General features: G+C 65.8%; 2 protein-coding genes and 3 long non-coding RNA genes across 5 annotated transcripts; all 5 read left to right on the top strand.

Annotated features, from left to right (window-relative positions):
• Positions 1–2,570: 2,570 nt before the first annotated feature.
• LOC135328347 (uncharacterized) lies at positions 2,571–3,202 on the top strand. Its single transcript, XR_010389183.1, has 3 exons — positions 2,571–2,627; positions 2,862–2,981; positions 3,179–3,202. It is a non-coding gene; the product is annotated as an uncharacterized LOC135328347 (long non-coding RNA).
• Positions 3,203–3,209: 7 nt separating this feature from the next.
• Positions 3,210–4,167, top strand: LOC135328346 (uncharacterized). Its single transcript, XR_010389182.1, has 3 exons — positions 3,210–3,286; positions 3,591–3,750; positions 4,084–4,167. It is a non-coding gene; the product is annotated as an uncharacterized LOC135328346 (long non-coding RNA).
• A 329-nt stretch (positions 4,168–4,496) lies between these two features.
• Positions 4,497–6,150, top strand: LOC135328090 (uncharacterized). Its single transcript, XR_010388815.1, has 5 exons — positions 4,497–4,599; positions 5,053–5,160; positions 5,489–5,608; positions 5,796–5,891; positions 6,056–6,150. It is a non-coding gene; the product is annotated as an uncharacterized LOC135328090 (long non-coding RNA).
• Positions 6,151–6,163: 13 nt separating this feature from the next.
• Positions 6,164–9,012, top strand: LOC135328203 (maestro heat-like repeat-containing protein family member 2B). Its single transcript, XM_064510760.1, has 9 exons — positions 6,164–6,205; positions 6,578–6,700; positions 7,060–7,130; positions 7,315–7,450; positions 7,580–7,675; positions 8,155–8,259; positions 8,447–8,570; positions 8,806–8,938; positions 9,006–9,012. The coding sequence occupies exons 1-9, from the start codon at positions 6,164–6,166 to the stop codon at positions 9,010–9,012; spliced, it is 837 nt and encodes a 278-aa protein (XP_064366830.1).
• Positions 9,013–9,072: 60 nt separating this feature from the next.
• On the top strand, positions 9,073–10,818 carry LOC135328089 (maestro heat-like repeat-containing protein family member 7). The gene is made up of 5 exons (XM_064510299.1): positions 9,073–9,224; positions 9,342–9,496; positions 9,746–9,908; positions 10,204–10,370; positions 10,667–10,818. Exons 1-5 carry the CDS (start codon positions 9,111–9,113, stop codon positions 10,806–10,808), a joined length of 741 nt encoding a protein of 246 aa, XP_064366369.1. The 5' UTR covers positions 9,073–9,110; the 3' UTR covers positions 10,809–10,818.
• The last annotated feature ends 6,198 nt before the right edge of the window (positions 10,819–17,016 follow it).

Here is a 17,016-nt window from a genome sequence, read left to right as displayed (position 1 = left end):
GCAGCGAGCTCCAGCCTCAGCAGCCGCCAAGTGCCCTCAACGTGCGGGAGCAGCGGGTGCCGCCGGGGGTGGGGTCCGTGGGCTGGCCGGGATGGTGCTGGGTGCAGGTGCCCTGAGGAGCTCTTGGGTCCCTGCCTGCTCTCTCTGCTCCCGCACTTGCCTCCCAGTTTTAGCTACCTTTGGCCGAGCTCTGCCCAGTTTTGTTCCCCCCCCTTCTCCTCCCTTTCCCTGAGGGCAGCCTGGCTTTGTGTTGGTGGGCTTGAAGGGAGAGCATGGGAAAGAACAGCCAAAACCTCCAAGCGTGTGCTGAGGGGCAGACGTTTGGGAAGGGGGAGGCCGGGGCTGCAGCGGGCAGTGGTGGAGGGGAGCGAGGCTGTGCGGAGGAGAAGGTGTGGTGCTGGGGCGGAAGAGGGGAGAAACAAGGCAGCGTTGCCATCCAGGTGTCTCAGACCATGGCATAACGCGTCCCTGAAGGCAGATCTCCTTGCAACCTGTGCCCTGGCGAGCCTGGCCTGGGCTTAAAGCAGGCCCGGGGGCCAGTGCAAGGTCTTCACCAGTCAGAGACTTTGGTGCGATCCTGTTTCCCTTCTTGTGCTGCAGTTCTGGAGCAGTGGTGCAGCGGCATAAGCATGTACTTCCGCGAGGGGGAGAAAGGTGCCTTCCCTCGCCTGGGGCCTGCCCAGCTCTGTGCCCACGTTTACCCGCTCTTCTGCTACGTGAGCAGAAAGCGGCGGTGCTGCGAGGAGGAAGAGGCGAGTGTTGCTGCTCTCACAGCCGTGGGCAGCAGTGGGGATGTCCGCGGGGGCTGGTGGGGTTGTCCACGGCACTGTGTGAGGGGCCAAAGGGAGCAGGCTGGTCGCGAAAGCGCCCTGAGCCGGGAGTCCGGGGACTGGGGGCTGCCTTCTGGGAAGCGGCCGAATGCCAGGGCCTTTCGACGGGGGAGGCTGGGGGTGCCGGGAGGAAACGCTCTCTGTGCTGGCCAGCGAGCCCTTCTCACCAGGGGCGACAGGGAAGGGGAAGCCCCCGTGCGGGAAGGGCAGGCTGGTGTCTGGGGGAGGCGAGCGCTGGAGAGACCCTCAGCCCTTGACACGGCGTGTCACCGTCCCTCGGCAGGTCAAGCAGGCTGTGCTCAGGGCGATGGGTGCCATGATGGGTGTCCTCCTGCACGTGGAGGAGCACCGTGAGCACGCCTGGGAGCATCTCCTCTGGCTGCTGCACCAGTATCGGGAAGTCTGGGACCCCTCTGGGGTGACCGTGGTGAGGCATTGTGCGGGACATGGCGCGGCCAGGGGCCATGGGGGTGCCGCGAGGTGTCGGGGAGCTGTGGGGTGCTGGAAGGAGCCAGGTCCCTTGGAGCAGGAACGAGGAAATGGGGGCCCGGGGCTTTCTGGGCTCATGCTGGAAGAAACCAGCATGGCGGGAGGGCCAGGAGGGAGTGGTGAGTGGCTGGGGCGAGTGGCTTGGGAGGGGAGGCTGCGCCGCCTCCCGGGGCTGGGAGTGTGTGAGGAGCTCTGCCCTCATGCCCAGGGCCGCGTCCAGCCCCTGTGACGGGGAGAGGTGCAAGGGGGGGCAGTGTGCCAGGAAAGGCCATCCCGGCAGGGCTGCGTGGAGGAGAGACCTCGTGGTGCTGCTCTGTGGGAAGGATGAGCCAGAAGCCCCGTGCGGGGCTGGGGTTTCCCTGCAAGTGGGTTCCAGCCGCGGCATCTCCCAGCGATGCTGCTTTCTCGCTTTCTGGGTGGCTCGCAGTGACAGCCGCCCTCTCCCTCCCTCCCACACTCCCTTGCAGAGTCTCGGCTATTTCCTGGGGGCTGTGGCAGACATTCAGACCCGCGTGCCCCGGGCCAGGCATCTGGCCATCGCCACTGCTGTGCACCAGCAGGTAAGGCCTGGTGCCGCGTCGCTGGCCTGGGGCTCCTGGGCAGCCTTGGCTGCTGCACAGCTCTGCATGTGCCTGGGGCTCGGGGCTCTGGTTGTGGCTCTGTGCCCAGAGCCACCCGCGAGACGAGCGCTGACAGTGCGGTTGCTTTTCTGTCCCTCTCCCCGCCGATCCGGCTTTCTCTGAAACGTGCCTTGTTCCCACAGCTCTGCGATGAGATGGAGCCGCCCAGCCCAGAGCACAGAGCAGAGCTGTGCCGCTGCATGGTGCTGCAGGGTAAGCAGAGGCGAGCTGGTGCCGCACTGCCGTGTCCCAGCAGCTCTCTTGCGAACCTGCCCGAGTGGGAAGACACTGCTCACTGATGCCAAGCGTGATTTCTTCCCCACAGCCCGAATTTGCCCGGAGGAGACCATCGAGTTCCTCTACTACAAGCTGAGGAACGGGAACAAGGCCGATCGCGTGGCAGCCGTGGCAGTGCTGCAAGCTCTGGTCCGCTCTGACGGTCAGTAAGGCAGGCTGGAAAAATGGCGTCCCCCTGGGATGCTGCTGCTGCTTCTGACGCGCAGTCTGGCCCTGCTTTTCTGTCCCGCTTGTGTATGGAAAGCCGGGGAGCTGTGAGGAATCCCTGCAGGAACGGGGGCTCGGCCTCAGCACCCACCTCTCCTTGTCTCCTGCAGCCCCAGACACGAGGGAGAAGCTGCCCCTGTTTGCGAAGCTGGTGCAGTCCGTGTGCCATGACCCCGCGGCCCAGGTGAGCTGGTTTGGGCAGGGCTGGTGCTGCCACCGGGGCACAGCAGCCCTTTTCCCGGGCAGAGCCTGGCAAGGCCATAGCCACAGGCCAAGGCAGGGCCCGGGGCTGGAGGCCGGTGGCGGCCAGGGAGTGAGGGCTGCTGCTGCGCGGCCCAGCCAGAAGGGCTGCAGCACGGCGAAGGCAGCTCCGCTGGGCTTTGGGCCGGGTCGTGACTGCAGCCTCCCGTGACTGCAGGTGAGGAGGGCAGTGCTGCATTTCATTGGGGAGCTGCTGCGCTCCAGTGCCCTGGGCTGCTCGGCGTGGGACGTGGTGGGGCACCTCTTCAGCGAGTTCAGCCGGGCCTCGGGCAGACTGGTAAGGGCAGAGTGCGGCACCGGGGCTGCCTCCCATGCCCTGGCCGTGCCGTGTTGCCATGGGTGTCCCTGGCAGCGGGGAGCCCGGCACAGCAGGGCCGCCAGCCACAGTGCCCCAGAGGGAGCGGCCTCCCTGTCGCATGCACCGCGAGGTCTGGGATGGGGCAGTGACGGGTGTTTCCCGCGTCTGTCTTGCAGGCAATGGGAAACCTTAGCATGGTGAAAGCGCGGGAAGAAAGGGCTGTTCAGAGCCTGTGCGCCCACGTGCTGGGCACGCTGGATGTCTCTGCCGGAGCGGTGGCCAAAGTGAGTCGTCCTCCACCTGTGCGCTGGGACCCCCCACCTTAGCCACCAGCGCAGCTGAGAAGAGCTGGGGCGAGCTCTGCGGGGCCGGACTTGCTGGTGCTGGGAGGGGGAAAGGGGTGCGAAGCACGGCGGGCGAGAGGGAGAGAAGGTGGAGGAGGAAGGCAGGGCGAGACCACAGCTGCTGAGTTAGGGAAGGAGCGAGGCCGAGGGGCTGGGCCGGTGCCGGAGATGCGGCAGCGATGGGGGAACTGGACCGGAGGGGTGGAAACGCCAGTGTGCCAAATGGCCTGGTTCTTGCCTGCAGCTCCTGTGGCCGAAGCTGCTGTGGTACGTGGTGCCAGCCAAGTACACGGGCATGTTGGTCCCGCTCTGCCGCTGCCTGCGCAGCCTGGCCGAGAGACGGGACAGGGCAGAGCAGGAGCAAGAGGAGGCGGCGCCTGAGGCCCTGGAGTCTGAGGAGCCAGGTGGGGAGCAGAAAGTCGCGGAGCGCTGTGCCAGGCTGGGTGGGCGCAGGGCAGCGCGTGTGCCTGCGTCCCCTGCCAGCCCCACGCAGGGGCAGGGGCAGGGGCAGAGCCACCTGGCGCTGCTGCGCCCAGCTCTTGCCGGGGCCCAGGGGCTGGTTCCTGCCGTGCTGGGGCTGCCTTCAGCGGCGGCTGTTCAGCGTGGGAGCCCGTCAGGGACTGTGCGGAGGCGGCGCGGCCGGGGTCCCCTTCAGCCCCGCGTGAGGGCTTGGGACATGGGGCAGGCAGGGCCCGGTGGGGCTGGGCGTCTCACGCAGCCTTTCTTTCTGCCCACAGCCGCTCTGCCAGCTCCCCAGGCCCTGCTGGCTCGCCTGCTGGTGAGTAGCGGGGCCCCGGGGAAAGAACTTTTGTGGCTGGGGCAAGGGCAGAGGGCAGGAGAGATGGTGCTGAGGCCGGTGCCGGGTGCCCCGGGAGGAGGCAGGAGCGTGTCGCAGGGTGCCTGTCAGGGGCTCCTGCTCCTCCTGTGGCACGGCAGTCCCTGTGGGCCGCAGACATCCTCCTGCTGCTGCAGCACCTGGCAGGTAAAGTGCTGGCGGGAGGGAGAGGCTGGGGGGTGGAGGGGGCAGCAAAATGCCCTCAGCTCCCCAGCCTGGCAGCAGGGAACGGTGCCGGGTTTGCGGGCGCTTGTCAGCCTGGTGGCCTGAGGCTTTGGGGCATCAGACTGCAAAGGAGACACCCGGGCTCTGCCGTGGTGCTCGCTGAGATAACAGCGAGGGCTTTGCTTCCTCGGGCTTTGCAGGAACAACAGCGAGCTCCCTGGACGTGGCCGAGTGGGAGAGCCTTCTGCTGAAGGTACAGCGTCCCTGTGGGGGCCCTTGCTGGAGAGGGCAAACGGGGGGCAGGAAAAGTGGTGGGAGGAACCTGGGGGCTCCCTGTTTGGGCACCGAGCGGTGCAGGCATGTCCCGAGCCCCCGGCGCCTGCTCCAGCCGTGTGTGCTGCCCGCTCAGAGGAGCTGCTCTCGGCACGTGGGGCACAGCTGAGCACAAATGCAGCCGAAGGCTGGGGCAGAGGCCTCCAGCGTGGCCCCATGCCATGGCACTGCCTGCTTCTGGCGTGTGCCGAGCCCAGGGGCCTCGAGTGGCGCATTAGGGGAAGAGCGAGAGGCAGGTTGCAAGAGGGGCGGGTGAGGAGACAGGCTGTCGCGAGGGGGAGCTCTGCCCGGCAGTCTCCGGGGCCACTTGGATGAGCAAAAGGCCCCGGCCAAGGGCAGGGGGGCGTTTGCTTCATCTCCCACTCTGCCCTAGTTCCTGCAAACCTCTCTGGAGCTCATTGCGAGCGAGGCCTGGACCGTGGGCCTGAGCCAGGAGCTGAGCCGGCAGCTGGGCAGCTCTCCCCGCCTGTCCTGGGAGAAGGTTTGTTCCCTGCGTGGCGTGGCTGTGGCTCGCGCGCCCCGAGGGCTGCGGCGGCAGAGCCCGGGGACACTCAGGCCGGGGCGAGGGCTGGCGCTGGTGCTCTGCCGCGCGGGCTGGTTTCCCTGCTGCCTGCTCTCTTTCCCCACGAAGGGGCTTGCACTCCCCTCTGTGCTGAGCTGGCGGCGGGGCCGGGCTGGCCGCCGGCTGCTGTGGGGCCGGTGCCGCAGGCGCCTCGGCAGGTCCTGGCACAGTGTGGCCAGTGTGGCCTGGCCCTCTCTGGCCAGGCCGGGCTGTCACCACAGGCGGGGCTCGGCCTCTTCTCTTGCAGCGGTTCCTGTACAAGGCTCTCGGCACGGCCCTGGCAGCTTGTGGGTGTCTCCACCACGTGCAGGAGCAGACCTTGGAGCACCTGAAAGCAGCCAACTTCCTGGAGCTGTGGCAGGCGCAGGTGAGGTTTCCTCGTGTCGCCCTGCTTTCCCGCGTGTCCCCTGCATGTCCCTGGGACAGAGGGGCTCTGCGTGCCCTGCTGCAGCCCTTGCTGCTGTTCTGTTTGCGGCCGTTTCCCTGGGGAAAGCAGAGCCAGCCAGGGCTGGGCGTTGGGGCTGGAGCGACTGCCCGTTTCTGCTGTGCTGCAGGGCATGGTTTCAGTTGTGTCCCGCTGTGCCGAGAGCCACTTCCAGCTGGCCTTGTCCTTGGTGAAGGAGTTCACGGGGACTTTGAAACGCAAGAAGGTAAAGGGCCCGGGGTGTTGTTGCGGGGAGCTGCCGGGAGGTGTGTGGGGAGCTGAGCCACCGGTCGGGTGCGGGGCAGCTCCCGCCTCGGGAGCGCGCGGGGTCCCGGGCACAGCAGGGCCACGGGCTGACGTCTCGGTGCTTCTCCGTCGACCCCCCGGCAGAGCAAGGCAAGAAGGACCCGCGCTACTCGCGCTGCGCTGCTGGTGATGTACGGCCGGATGGCGCTGCGCGCCCCCAGGGAGCAGCTGCTCGCCCGTGTCGAGAGAGACATGGTGGCGAATGTCCTGCAGCTCTACCGAGAGGGCTGCCAGGTGGGTGCTCGGGGTGCGAGGCAGAGCCGGCCGGGTGCCGCCAGCTCCGGCCTCTCCTGGGCCTTGCCACGCGCACCTCTCCCGTCACAGCCAGCACCAGTGCTGCTCGCCCTGCTGCCGTGGGCCAGGGTCTGCGGGGTCTTTCCAGCTGGCAGCTGGGCAGCTGCTCCCCTCCCCGTGGGAGGCTCCTTCCCAGAAGGGGAGAGGTTTCCTTGGTGGGGCGCAGGTGCTGAGCTGGGTTCCGCGGGGCTCCCGGAGGGCACAGTGTTGTCCCTGTGCTGTGCTTGGAGGCGGATCCCCCCCAGCCCAGCTGCTCTTTCAGCCCTGGGGCCTTGGAAGAGCTCCAAGTGTGTTTTTCTCCCCTGGGATCAGGATGCGCAGCTGAAGCTCTCCCTGGTGCAGAGCGTCACTGAGATCAGCCTTGCCATCCAGGCTGCAGGCGCCGGCCCCAGGTTTGAGCTCTGCTGCAAGCGGGAGCTGCTGCAGACCCTGCTGGTGAGTGCCCAGAGCCGGGGACGTTGCGCAGGGGAGCTTTGGGCTCTGCCGTGGGGCAGGTTTGTGCAGAGCCCGATGGTCTCCTGGGGCAGTGCGCAAGCTCCCGAGGGCCCTGAGCTGCATCCCCAGCCGGCGGGGCGCGTGGGTGCTGCTGCTCGGGGCCGTGGCAGGGGAATGTGGTGTGTCCGGGCGCCAGGGAGCTGCCACGTCATCCTGCGGGGCCTTGGTGGGAGCCATGGGGGTGGTGGAGCCGGTGCCTGCGGGGTCTGGCAGCAGAGCCCCTGGCCGGGGTGGGGGGGAAGGCTCTGCGGCACCCCTGCCCGCTGCCCACCTTGCGTGTGCCTGCCTGTGACTTGCAGGAGGTGATTCAGGAAGAGCCCCAGGAGTCCCCGGTGCACCCCCGGGCCCTCGTGGCCATGCAGCAGTTGAGGTAGGGTCTGTCCCTGGGGCTGTGGGAGTCACTGCATGTCCCAGCGCAGCTGGCTGGTCTGGCTGGGGCTGCGGGTGCTGGATTTGGGGCTGTCGATGGGGCCAAGGGCAGTTGTCCTCTGACTCGGCCTGGAGAGTGCTAGTAAGCGGCCTCTCTGTCTTCTGTGCCTTTTTTCTGCTGGCAGCAAGCTGAAGCCCCGTCTGAGCAGGGAGGAAAACCGCCACCTCCTGGCTCAGTGCTGCCAGGGCATCGTGTGCCTTCGTCGCCCGGAGCAGATGGACAGGAGAGGGCAGACGGCGGTGGCTGCTTCATGCCCACCGGTAGGCACTGGCCCTTCTCAGCTGCCCCTCGGTGGGGGCTCAGGTCCGGGCACCCCATGCTCCGGCAGCCGCTGGCTGCGCTGGCGTCTCCGCAGGGTGCCCGGCCTCAGTCCCCCTTTCTGGTGTCAGGGTGTGCAGGCGCCGTCCCTGCGAGCGCTGGGCCAGCTCATGGGAGCCCTTCTCTGGGCAGAGCTGGCCCCCATCCGCTTCGAGGACATGGTGCAGGTGAGTGTCCTCGGCGCGGCAGGGAAAGTGTTGCCGCTGCCGGAGCGGGGCAGAGCCGTGGGGATCGTGCCCGTGGGGCTGGTCTGAGGAGGGGAGCTTCCCTGTAACTAGGTGCAACGCCCACATTGGCGGAGAGTGGAATGGTCCTAGTTCCAGGCCCCCTTGCCCAAAGTTTGGATCCAGGCTTTTGCCATCGGCCGCAGCTTCCTTGCAGGCAGCTTGCAGTGTCCTGCAGAGCCCCTAGATGAGCCAGAGCTTCTCCCCAGCCGCAGCTGTGAGCGAGGGGTGCTGCACAACTCAATGCTGCCCACGGCAGGAGCCTGGAGTGGGGAGGTCCCCACGGGGAAGGGCTCCTTGCCACGGGCCGGGTCACCCGGAGAGACCGGGGCCGCGGAGGTAGCAGGGTCGGGAAGGGAGGGGGCCAGCGAGGGGTGTCGAGCAGAAGGATGCCCGTGGTGAGACAGGTCTGCCTGTGCCAGGTCCTGCGGCGCTGGCTCACCTCGGCCCACGCATGCGAGCGGGAGAGGGCCCTGCAGGTGTGCGTGCAGGTGCTGGGCTCTTATGAAGAGAGATGCGAGCACAGGGTGAGCGGGGACCCCATGCACAGGGAGCTCTGTGTGGGCAGGCGCTGGGTTTTGGGCCTCCTGGGGCTGCAGGGCAGCCCCTCGTTTGCCCCCAGGTCAGCTGCGGCTTGGGGGCAGTGAGGCCGGGAGAGGGAGAGCGGGCCACGGGGCTACCGGTGACCTTTTTGCCTGCCTCTTCCTCCCACAGCGAGGCCGTGCCTGCGAGTGGTTCGGCTCCCTGGCGGGACTGCTGGGGCCTCTGACGTGCGACACGTCGGCCGCGTCCCGCTGGTGGGCAGTGACCTGCCTCGGCCACCTGCTCCGAACAGGAGGTGAGGAGAGCGGGCAGAGCTGTCCCCGCTGCTGAGGGCAGGACGGTGTCCCCAGTGCCAGGGACCGTCCCTGTCTGCGGCCGGACCCTCGCCTGGCTGGCAAACCCACTGCGCTACGTTGGGGGGCCCTGGCTTGACGTGGCCTTCGCCACCCTCCCTTGGGTCCTCCCTTATCCACCCGCGTGGCCGGAGGTTGGTTCCCCGCGAACATGACTCCTCTTTCTCCTGGCTGCAGCCGAGAACACAGACGTGGCGCCCTGGACCAACGAGATCGGGCGCCTGCGTGAGAGGCTCAGTGCCATCACCTCTGAGTCTCTGCTGGCCACCTCCACCAACATTGCGAAGGTAACTGGCCCCTGGAGTGCAGAGTGGGGGCCACAATATGTATGTGTGTGCGTGTGCGTGTGCGTGTGTGTGTGTGGGTGCTGCTGTCAGGACGTGAGTTTTGCATCTGAGCAGCCTGTGAGGTGGTCGCTTGTGTTTCTGATTTCTCCCCAGCTCGTTTGCAAATATTTCCCCCGAGGCCAGGCCTCAGGCTTCATGAGCAGCATTGTGGAGAGCCTGCTGTGCACCAGGCCCGTGTGCGCGTGGGCCGCTGAGCGGTGGACGCTCACCTTCCTGGGGGATTGCGGAGAGCAAATATTCCAGGAGGAGGTGAGAGAGGCATTTTTTGCATTCACCTTTGGCTGCTCTCTGTTGTTGGCTGTTGGCCCCGAAGACGGACGGGGAAAGGACGTGCCGAGCCGTTCTTTGTCGCCTTCCTCCTTTCAGGTGCCCAAACTCGTGCACCTCCTTTACACCTGCCTGCGGAGCACCCGGCAGAGCGCTCGCAGGTGCTTTGTGCTGCGGGCCGTGTTCCTCCTGGCCCACTCTCACCCACAGCCGGTGCTCGACAGCCTCCTCCAGGCGTGCCTGCCCACAGACAGGTCTGTGCACTCGCCCTTCCCTCTGCCGCCAGACCCAGCCGTGGGGTGTGCCTGCGTGGGGGGTCCCGGTCGGAAGCAGGTGGTTTTTCCCCAGGAAAGGCGAGCACTGCAGGATCACGGGCTCGTTTCCCTGTCCGGACCTGGGCATCGCCATCCCCGATGCAGACGAGGGGAGCGTTTGGCCTCTCGTGAGGATGCCACAGGTACCCGGGGATGCGGGCTTACGGGCAAGCATCTGTTCCCTTGCAGCGACATGGTGGAGGTGTGGAGGAGCCTGGGGAGAAGCGTCCTGGGGTGCCAAATCCTGGTGTGCTTAACTGAAAAGTTAAGGGCAGCGGGAAAGAGCAGCCACAGGAGCGAGTGCTGCACTCGGGAGCTGGGCAGCAGCCAGGCTGCCCTGGAGCCTCGCACGGTACGGTCAGCGGCCCAGGCATTAGTGCCACTCCACGTCTGCTTTCCAGCTCGTGCTTCTGCACAAGGGAGTTTTGTGCCCTTTGCGAGTGCCCGTGGAGCCTCGCGGGGTGCTGTGCCGGGGTGGCGACAGCGTTAGCAGTGTGGGGAGCCGGGACAGTTTGCTGCTGCTGGGCCGCAAGGCTGTCGCTGCAGTGAGAATTGGAGACAGTGAAAGCTCCCTGGCTGGCAGGGGCCGTGGCTGGTGGGAAAAGCCCTTGTTTTACCAGGTGGCTCTTGGTTGGATTTCTCTGCAGATCACCCACGCCCTCTGCGAGGTGGTGTCAGTGCTGCAGAGGAAGACACTGGTCCAGCGCCTGCTTCCCTCCCTGCTTCCCGGCCTTCTGAGGCAGGTCAGCGAGACGCTGGGGGAGGAGCTGGCACCGTCCGTTGGGGACCTGGAGAGCGCTGACATGCCGGGCAGGTGAGGAGCGGCAGTGGCAGGAGTAGGGGCAGGGGCAGGGCTGGCCTGTGCCCCAGGTCTTTGGTCGTGCGGTCCATGGCCTTGCAGGAGCACCCAATTGTCCCGCTGGCACTGGGCTGCCTCCGTGAGGTGGTGGGACTGGTCGCTGCAGGGCAGCGCGCCTGGGGATTTGGCCGCAGCACGGTCGTTCCTGCCCATAAACTGTGTTGCGGCCGGGGGCCGTTGCGGGGCTCTGCTGAAGAGAAATCTTCCCCCAAACTGCTGTGCCTGGAGCTTTCTTTGGGTTTTTTCACCAGCCTTTTTGTGGCGGCATTGGAGCTGGTGCTGGCGAGGTGCCTGGACAATCGGTGGCTGCGGCTGCTCCGGGAGCAGGGAGCGTGGGCGTCCCTGGCAGAGCCCCGGGCTCACAGCACCGGCGTGTGTCTCCTGGCGAGGTGAGAGCCCGGGATGCGCCCGGGGAAAGGGCTGCTGGGAGCTTCCTGCGCACTTGGGAGCTCTGCTGAGGTGCAGAGCGGTGTCTGCGTGGGAGCGGGAGAAGGTGGGAGTCGCAGCCTGCGGCCGTCCCGCGTGACTGCGTGTCACGAGCCTGCTTGTGCTCTGTGCGCAGCGTGCTGCTCCGTGCAGAGCTCGTCCCACAGCGCCTGCTGCAGAGCCTCTTCCCCTGGCTGGATTCGCCCTCTGCCAACCTGCGGCTCACGGCCACAGCTTTCTTTGCCGAGGTGAGGCAGCAGCAGAGCAGGGGGGGCTCGGAGGGGTTCCTGCGTCTCGCCCGGCGCGAATCGCGGCCGATGCTAGCGGCCACGTGACTTGATTGCAGCTGATGAAGGACAAGCTAGTGGAGGAGAGGAAGCTGCTGAAGCCGCTCCTAGAGGCCTTGGGGGAGAGAGCGCGCGATCCCGTCAGCACCGTGCGGCAGATGGCCGTGAGAGGTCTGGGCAACGCGGCCAGCGGAGCACCCGCGAAGGTGAGGCGGCCTTTCCTGGGCTCTGAGCGCAGCCCGGAGTGGAGAGCTGCCCGGGGGGCTTGAGGAGCCCGGAGAGAGGAGCAGGGGCAGGCGCGGGGCCGTGCTGAGGCCGCGCTCCTCGCTCTGGCATCATCAGGGTGGCAAAGGGGACACGGGGTGCCGGCTGGGGCTCCTGTGGCTGGGGTCTGCTCCGGGCTTGCTCCGGCAAGTGCCGTCCTTGGCGCCGCGGCGGAGAGCAGCGGTGAGAGGTGGGAGCAGTGAGCAGTTCATGCGCCTGTCGCTCTGCAGCTGCGGAGGCACGGGGCGGCCGTGGTGTCGGTGCTGCTCAGAGGCCTGGAGGACGCGGCCAGCACAGAGGTGGCTGCCGAGAGCCTGCTGGTGCTGGCGAAGGTGCTGGGGCTGCTGGAGGCGAGGGCCGTGGGCTCTGCCTTTGAAGAGATCTCCAGGGCCAGCCGGGCGTTCTGGGGGGCGGTGAGTGGAGTCGCTCGTTCTCCTGTCGGCAGGTGGGAGTCGTCGCGGGGCCGCCGTCCCCCGCGGGCAGCACCCCGCTGGGGCCACGTGGCTCGTGCGCGGCGCCCTCGCTCGCAGCCTCTGCCCAACGGCCTTTCTCATTGCAGGAGGAAGAGGTGCTGCGCCGCTCGGCCTTCGTCCTCTATGGCGCCCTGGCCTCCTCCGCCTCTCGGAGGAGGTCATTTTTCAGCAGAGAGGTGGAGGCGGCATTTCCCAGCCTGGTGCTGCACCTCGGGGACCCGGCCCCGGCCGTCTGCAACGTAAGAGCCCTTGGGCTGCTCTGGCCGGCGCGTGTTGCCGACGTGTCCGCAGGCCTTGGCTGGTGCTGCTGCGGCGGCGAGGTTCCTCGCTCAGCTCTGGGGCTGGCGCGCAGCATCCCCATGAGCAGGCCCGGTGCTCTTTTCCAGGCGTGCAAGGTCTCCCTGCACCTGTGTGCCCCGTTTCTGGGGTTGAAGAGGGTGCGGCAGCGCATCACCGCAAGCATCGGGCTGAGCGCGGCCGAGCTGCAGGATGAGATCTGCAGGCACCTGGTGAGCGAGCGCTGTGCTGGGGTCGTGTCCCTGCGCCGGCCACCCGCCCTGTGGCTCCCGCGCCGGGGGGCCACGTGGGCCTGGGCTGTGGGTGGAGGGAGGATGGAGGGGGGACGGAGGGGCGCTTGGAGCCAGCGACGAGCTCCTGCGCCCCTGTGTTGCCCCAGGCCCAAGACTGCCCCGCGCTGCTGGAGAGGCTCTGGAGCACAGCCCGCAGCTGCTGCATGGGGAGCTGCGTGGCGCCGCAGGCGGCAGCCGTCCACGTCCTGGGTGAGAGGCAGCGCTGGGTTCTGGCACTGCTCGCAGCCGCGTCCCCGGGTCGGGTCGGGGTCAGGGGTCGAGGTTGAGGTCGAGGTGGGGTTGGGGCCATGGCGATGGCCGTGGCCATGTCCTGACAGTGGCATCCTCATGCCAGGCCTCCTCCTGGACACAGTGCCGACCGCGTGGCTGCAGCAGCAGGACCTGGTGTTCCCGTCGGGAGGTAGGTGCTGGTGGCTGCACTGCTGCCCCACGGGCCAAGGCGGCGTCCGGAGGCCCCGCGGATGCCAACAGCTGGGGCGTGCACGGGGCTCGCACGGCCCTGGGGTGCTGCCGGGGAAGCCGCCCTGGCCGGGAGCCACGGGGTGCCGGTGGTATCGCGGCCAGGCGCCCACGGTGCCTCTCCGCGGCGTCGGTGTCGTTGCAGCTTGGTGGAGGTGGCGGTCCATCGAGGCCCCCCGCACGTGGCAGGCAGCAGCCGCAGTGCCCCACGCCGGGGGCCCCCAGCTGCTCGGGGCAGGAGATCAATAAAGCTGCGTCCTCGCAGGGAAAGTGCCAGCCGTGTGGGGCTCTGTGGGGGGTCTTGCGCCGGCCCCGGCCCTGCCACCCCCCAGATGTGGCCTTGGTGCAGTGTGGCGCTGCCTGGGGACACAGGGGAGTGGAGAGAGCGGGGTGAGGGGGGCCTGGGGGTGACGGGGGCAGTGGGAGCAGCCTGGGGCACTGGGAGCTCTGGGGTGAGTAGGGCCTATGGGGTGGGACTGGGGATGAGAGGGGCCCCAGGGGGAGTAGAGGGACCGAGGGGCAAGTGGGGACAGTAGGGGGCACTGGGGACACTGGGAGGTGCCTGGGGGCATATGGGACACTGGGGGGCCTGGGGATACTGGGAGGTGCTTGGGGCGATGGGGGCAGGGGAAGCAGCCGGGGGCCCTGGGGGCACTGGGAGGTGCTTGGGGATACTGCGGACACTGGGGGATACCAGGAGGTGCCTGGGGAAATGAGGGGGCACCCAGAGTTGCCCGGGGAGACCAGGGGGAACTGGAGTGAGAGGGCTGATGGGGTGGGACTAGGACTAGGGCTGGGAGGGGCCCCAGGGGGAGCAGAGGGACCGAGGGGCAAGTGGGGGTGCGGGGAGCACTGGGGCTACTGGGGGGCACTGGGAGGTGCCTGGGGACTCCGGGGTCACTGGGGACACTGGGAGGCACTGAGAGGGGCCCCGAGGGGGCAGCGGGCAGGGCTGCTCCCCAGGGGCATGGCAGGACCGCGGGTGCGGGGGGGGGCGCAGCGCTGGGGCCGGGCACGGGCAGCCCGGTCCCGCGGCGGGGGAGCGGGACTCACCGGTCGCCCCGCACTGCCGGCAAGTCCCCTGCAGCGCACGCGGCCTGGCCGAGGACGGCGGGCTCGTGACACAGGCCGCGGCGGGGCCGTTGCCAGGGCCGGGGCCGCTCTGAGGCCCGGAGTGCGGGGGCGGGGCCGGGCCGGGGCCGCTCTCGGGGGTGGGGGCGGAGCCGGGAGCTCGGGGGCGGGGCGGTGCCAGGGCGCATGCGCGGGCCGCCGCGTGCGAGAAGCTCAGTTTGGTCCGTCGCGGCTGCCGTCGTTCTGGCGCCTCCGTCCCACTTCCGTCGCCCCGCGTGGCGCTGGGGGCGGGGAGGGCGGCGGCCCCAGCTGAGGAGTGGGGGGGGCTCGGCCGCGGGGGAGGGGACGTGGGGGAGAGCCAGGGCTGGGGCTGCGAGCGGGCCGGGGCTGCCGGGCTGCGGCGGGCGGGCGGGGCCGGGCAGGGCCTGGGCCCGGGCGCTGCTCCCCCCGCGGGGCCGCCCCGGCCGAGCTGCCGAGTGCCACCCGGAACTGCCCGGGCTGGGGCTGCTGTCGCTGCCCCGACCCGCACACGGGGCCGGGGGGGCGACACGGGGCCGAGCCCGGGGCTCCGGGGCCAGACCTGGGGCAGGCGGGGGGACCCGGCTGCTCCTGGTGCTGGGAGCCCGGGCTGAGTCCCGTGGGCTTGGGCTCGGGACCAGTGGCCGCGACATGCTTTTGGGGACTTGGAAACAGAGGGGAGGTCGTCTGTTTTGGGGTGTGCAAAAAGAGGCCACATCCTGCGGGTTTGGGGGCTGGAGGCTGTGTGTTCGAGCCAAGACCAGGTGCCCAAGCCCTGCGTCTCTGAGCTCAGAAGCAGGGCTGAAGCCCTGTGGTTTTGCATCAGCAGCAGAGGCTTAGCGCGCCATTTTTGCGGTTGGAAGCAGAGGCTAAAGCCTGCGTTTTGGGGGCCAGAAACAGGGGCTTTCAGTTAGCTGCTTTTGGTGCGGCAGCGCTGCCAGGGGATGGAGCCCGCGGGCCAAGGCGGCTCTGGCTGACAGGAATTGAAAGGGAAGAAGCAGTTTGTCCAGTGCCCCCCCCCCCCCCCCCAAAATCAAAAAGAGCACTCAGGGGATTTTTTAGGAATGGCTGGGTGGTGTTGCCTCTGCATACCTCGTTTTGGATTAACGGCAAAGCCTTTCTGTGAAGCTGTTAAGGGGCCGGGAGACTTGCTGGAGTGGACTCCCGAGCGCCAAAAAGGATTTGATGAACTCAAGATTGCTCTCCTGAGTGCTCCCGCATTAGGACTTCCAAACCTAACAAAGCCATTTGAGCTTTAGGTACCTGAGAGAGGGCACCAGGCTATGGGACTACTCGAAGCAGTTAATAAACCCAAAGAAACAGCAGTAGTGCATTGCAAAGTGCACCAATCTGGACAGACTGACATAGTTCAAGGGAACAAAAGGGCCGATGAGGCTGCAAAAAGCGTAGCATTGTCCGTGTCGGTAGCAGCATCAGTTCCAGAGAGAACGTTAAAAATGGAAATTCCCGTATACACTGAAAAAGAAAATAAATTAGCAGAAATCTTGAAGTGCAGAAAGACTTCTGAAGGATGGTGGGTAACATCTACTGGACAATGTGTGGGAACTTTGCCGGTAATGAAGAAGCTGATGAAGCAAATACACGCTAGTAGCCGCATGGGAGCCGAGGCGTTGGCTGAAACAGCTACAAGGTTTGCTGTGGGAATTAGTATGTTCCTAATTGCAAAGGGTATTACACAAAAACGTGAACTCTGTCTTAGAAATAATCCCGAGAGTCAGAAGAAACCGCTCCCTGCCAGGGGAAGTAAAAAGGGCCTTCACGCCCGGGGATTACTGGCAAATTGGTTTTTCTGAATTACCAAGCTGTAGTGGACATAAATATTTGTTGGTAATTGCTGAGACCTTTTCAGGATGGCCTGAGGCTTTGCCGTGCCGTAGCAATAAAGCAAGGGAGGTAGTGAAAATGTTGTTAAAAGAAATCATACCAAGATTTGGGGTACGAGAAGGATTTTCTTTGGATAGGGGACCTCATTTTATAGCAGAAATAGCACAGGAAATCTCAAAAATACTGCAAATTAAATGGGATTTACATCCCCCCTGGAGGCCACAATCCAGGGGAAAAGTGGAAAGAACGAATCAAACAATGAAGAGACAGATAGGGAAACTGTGTCAGGAGACTCAGATGAAATGGACTGATGTCTTCCCTCGGGCATTATTAAGACTCGGAATAACCCCAAGGGGTAGGGAGAAAGTTAGTCCCTTTGAGATTCTGTATGCTGAACCTTAGCCTGTAAATTTAACTGGAAATGCAATTCCAATGCACATTAAGGGGGATCAAATTTTAAGGGATTCTCTCTTGTCTCTGGCAAAGGTTCTTCCTTCTCTCCGCAGGTACATCCAGTTAAGATCTCCCGTGCTTTTAGATTCACCTGTACATTCATTGCAGCCGGGAGATCGAGTGCGTCTTCGAACCTGGAAGGATGAGCCGTTGAGAGAAAAATGGAGAGGACCGTATCTTGTACTGCTAACAACAAATGCTGCTGTGAAGCTGCAGGGAATTGATTCCTGGACCCACTACACCTAAGTGAAAGCAGTACCTCGAGAGACGTGGAAAGCTGAACAAGTTCAACCTTTAAAGTTAAAAATATATAAAGATATCTGAGTTGTATTAGAAGTGAATCAGTTCTAAATTTAGATTGTGTAATTAATAATTTCTTAAAGTATGGACTCTTGCAAGAACTGTGGGGCAAAGACCAGCTTTGCTTTGCCTTTGTGCAGCGCTGAGCCCAGGGAGCCCGGGTCTATCAGAAGGCTCGTCGAGGCTGCAGGGACGCAGCTCCTAAATCCGGAGGGAAGGGCGATAACGTTGCCTTCCACCTGGCACCAGCTTTTATTCCACGACCTTGTAATGAGTTAGTGCTGCTACATCTAAACAAAACGCTTGTGTTGTGGGCTGGCCGGGGGAATGGAGAGCAGCTTTGCAGCCTGTGTGACCTGGCAGCTTGTGGCTCGATGCCGTCAGGCCCCGGGTGCCAGCGAGGCTTTCTAGGCGA

Source organism: Dromaius novaehollandiae, chromosome 4 (assembly GCF_036370855.1).
Source record: "Dromaius novaehollandiae isolate bDroNov1 chromosome 4, bDroNov1.hap1, whole genome shotgun sequence".
Lineage (NCBI taxonomy): Eukaryota > Metazoa > Chordata > Aves > Casuariiformes > Dromaiidae > Dromaius > Dromaius novaehollandiae.
The sequence above is the reverse complement of the archived record's forward strand: the minus strand, read 5'-3'. Positions and strand labels throughout refer to the sequence as shown.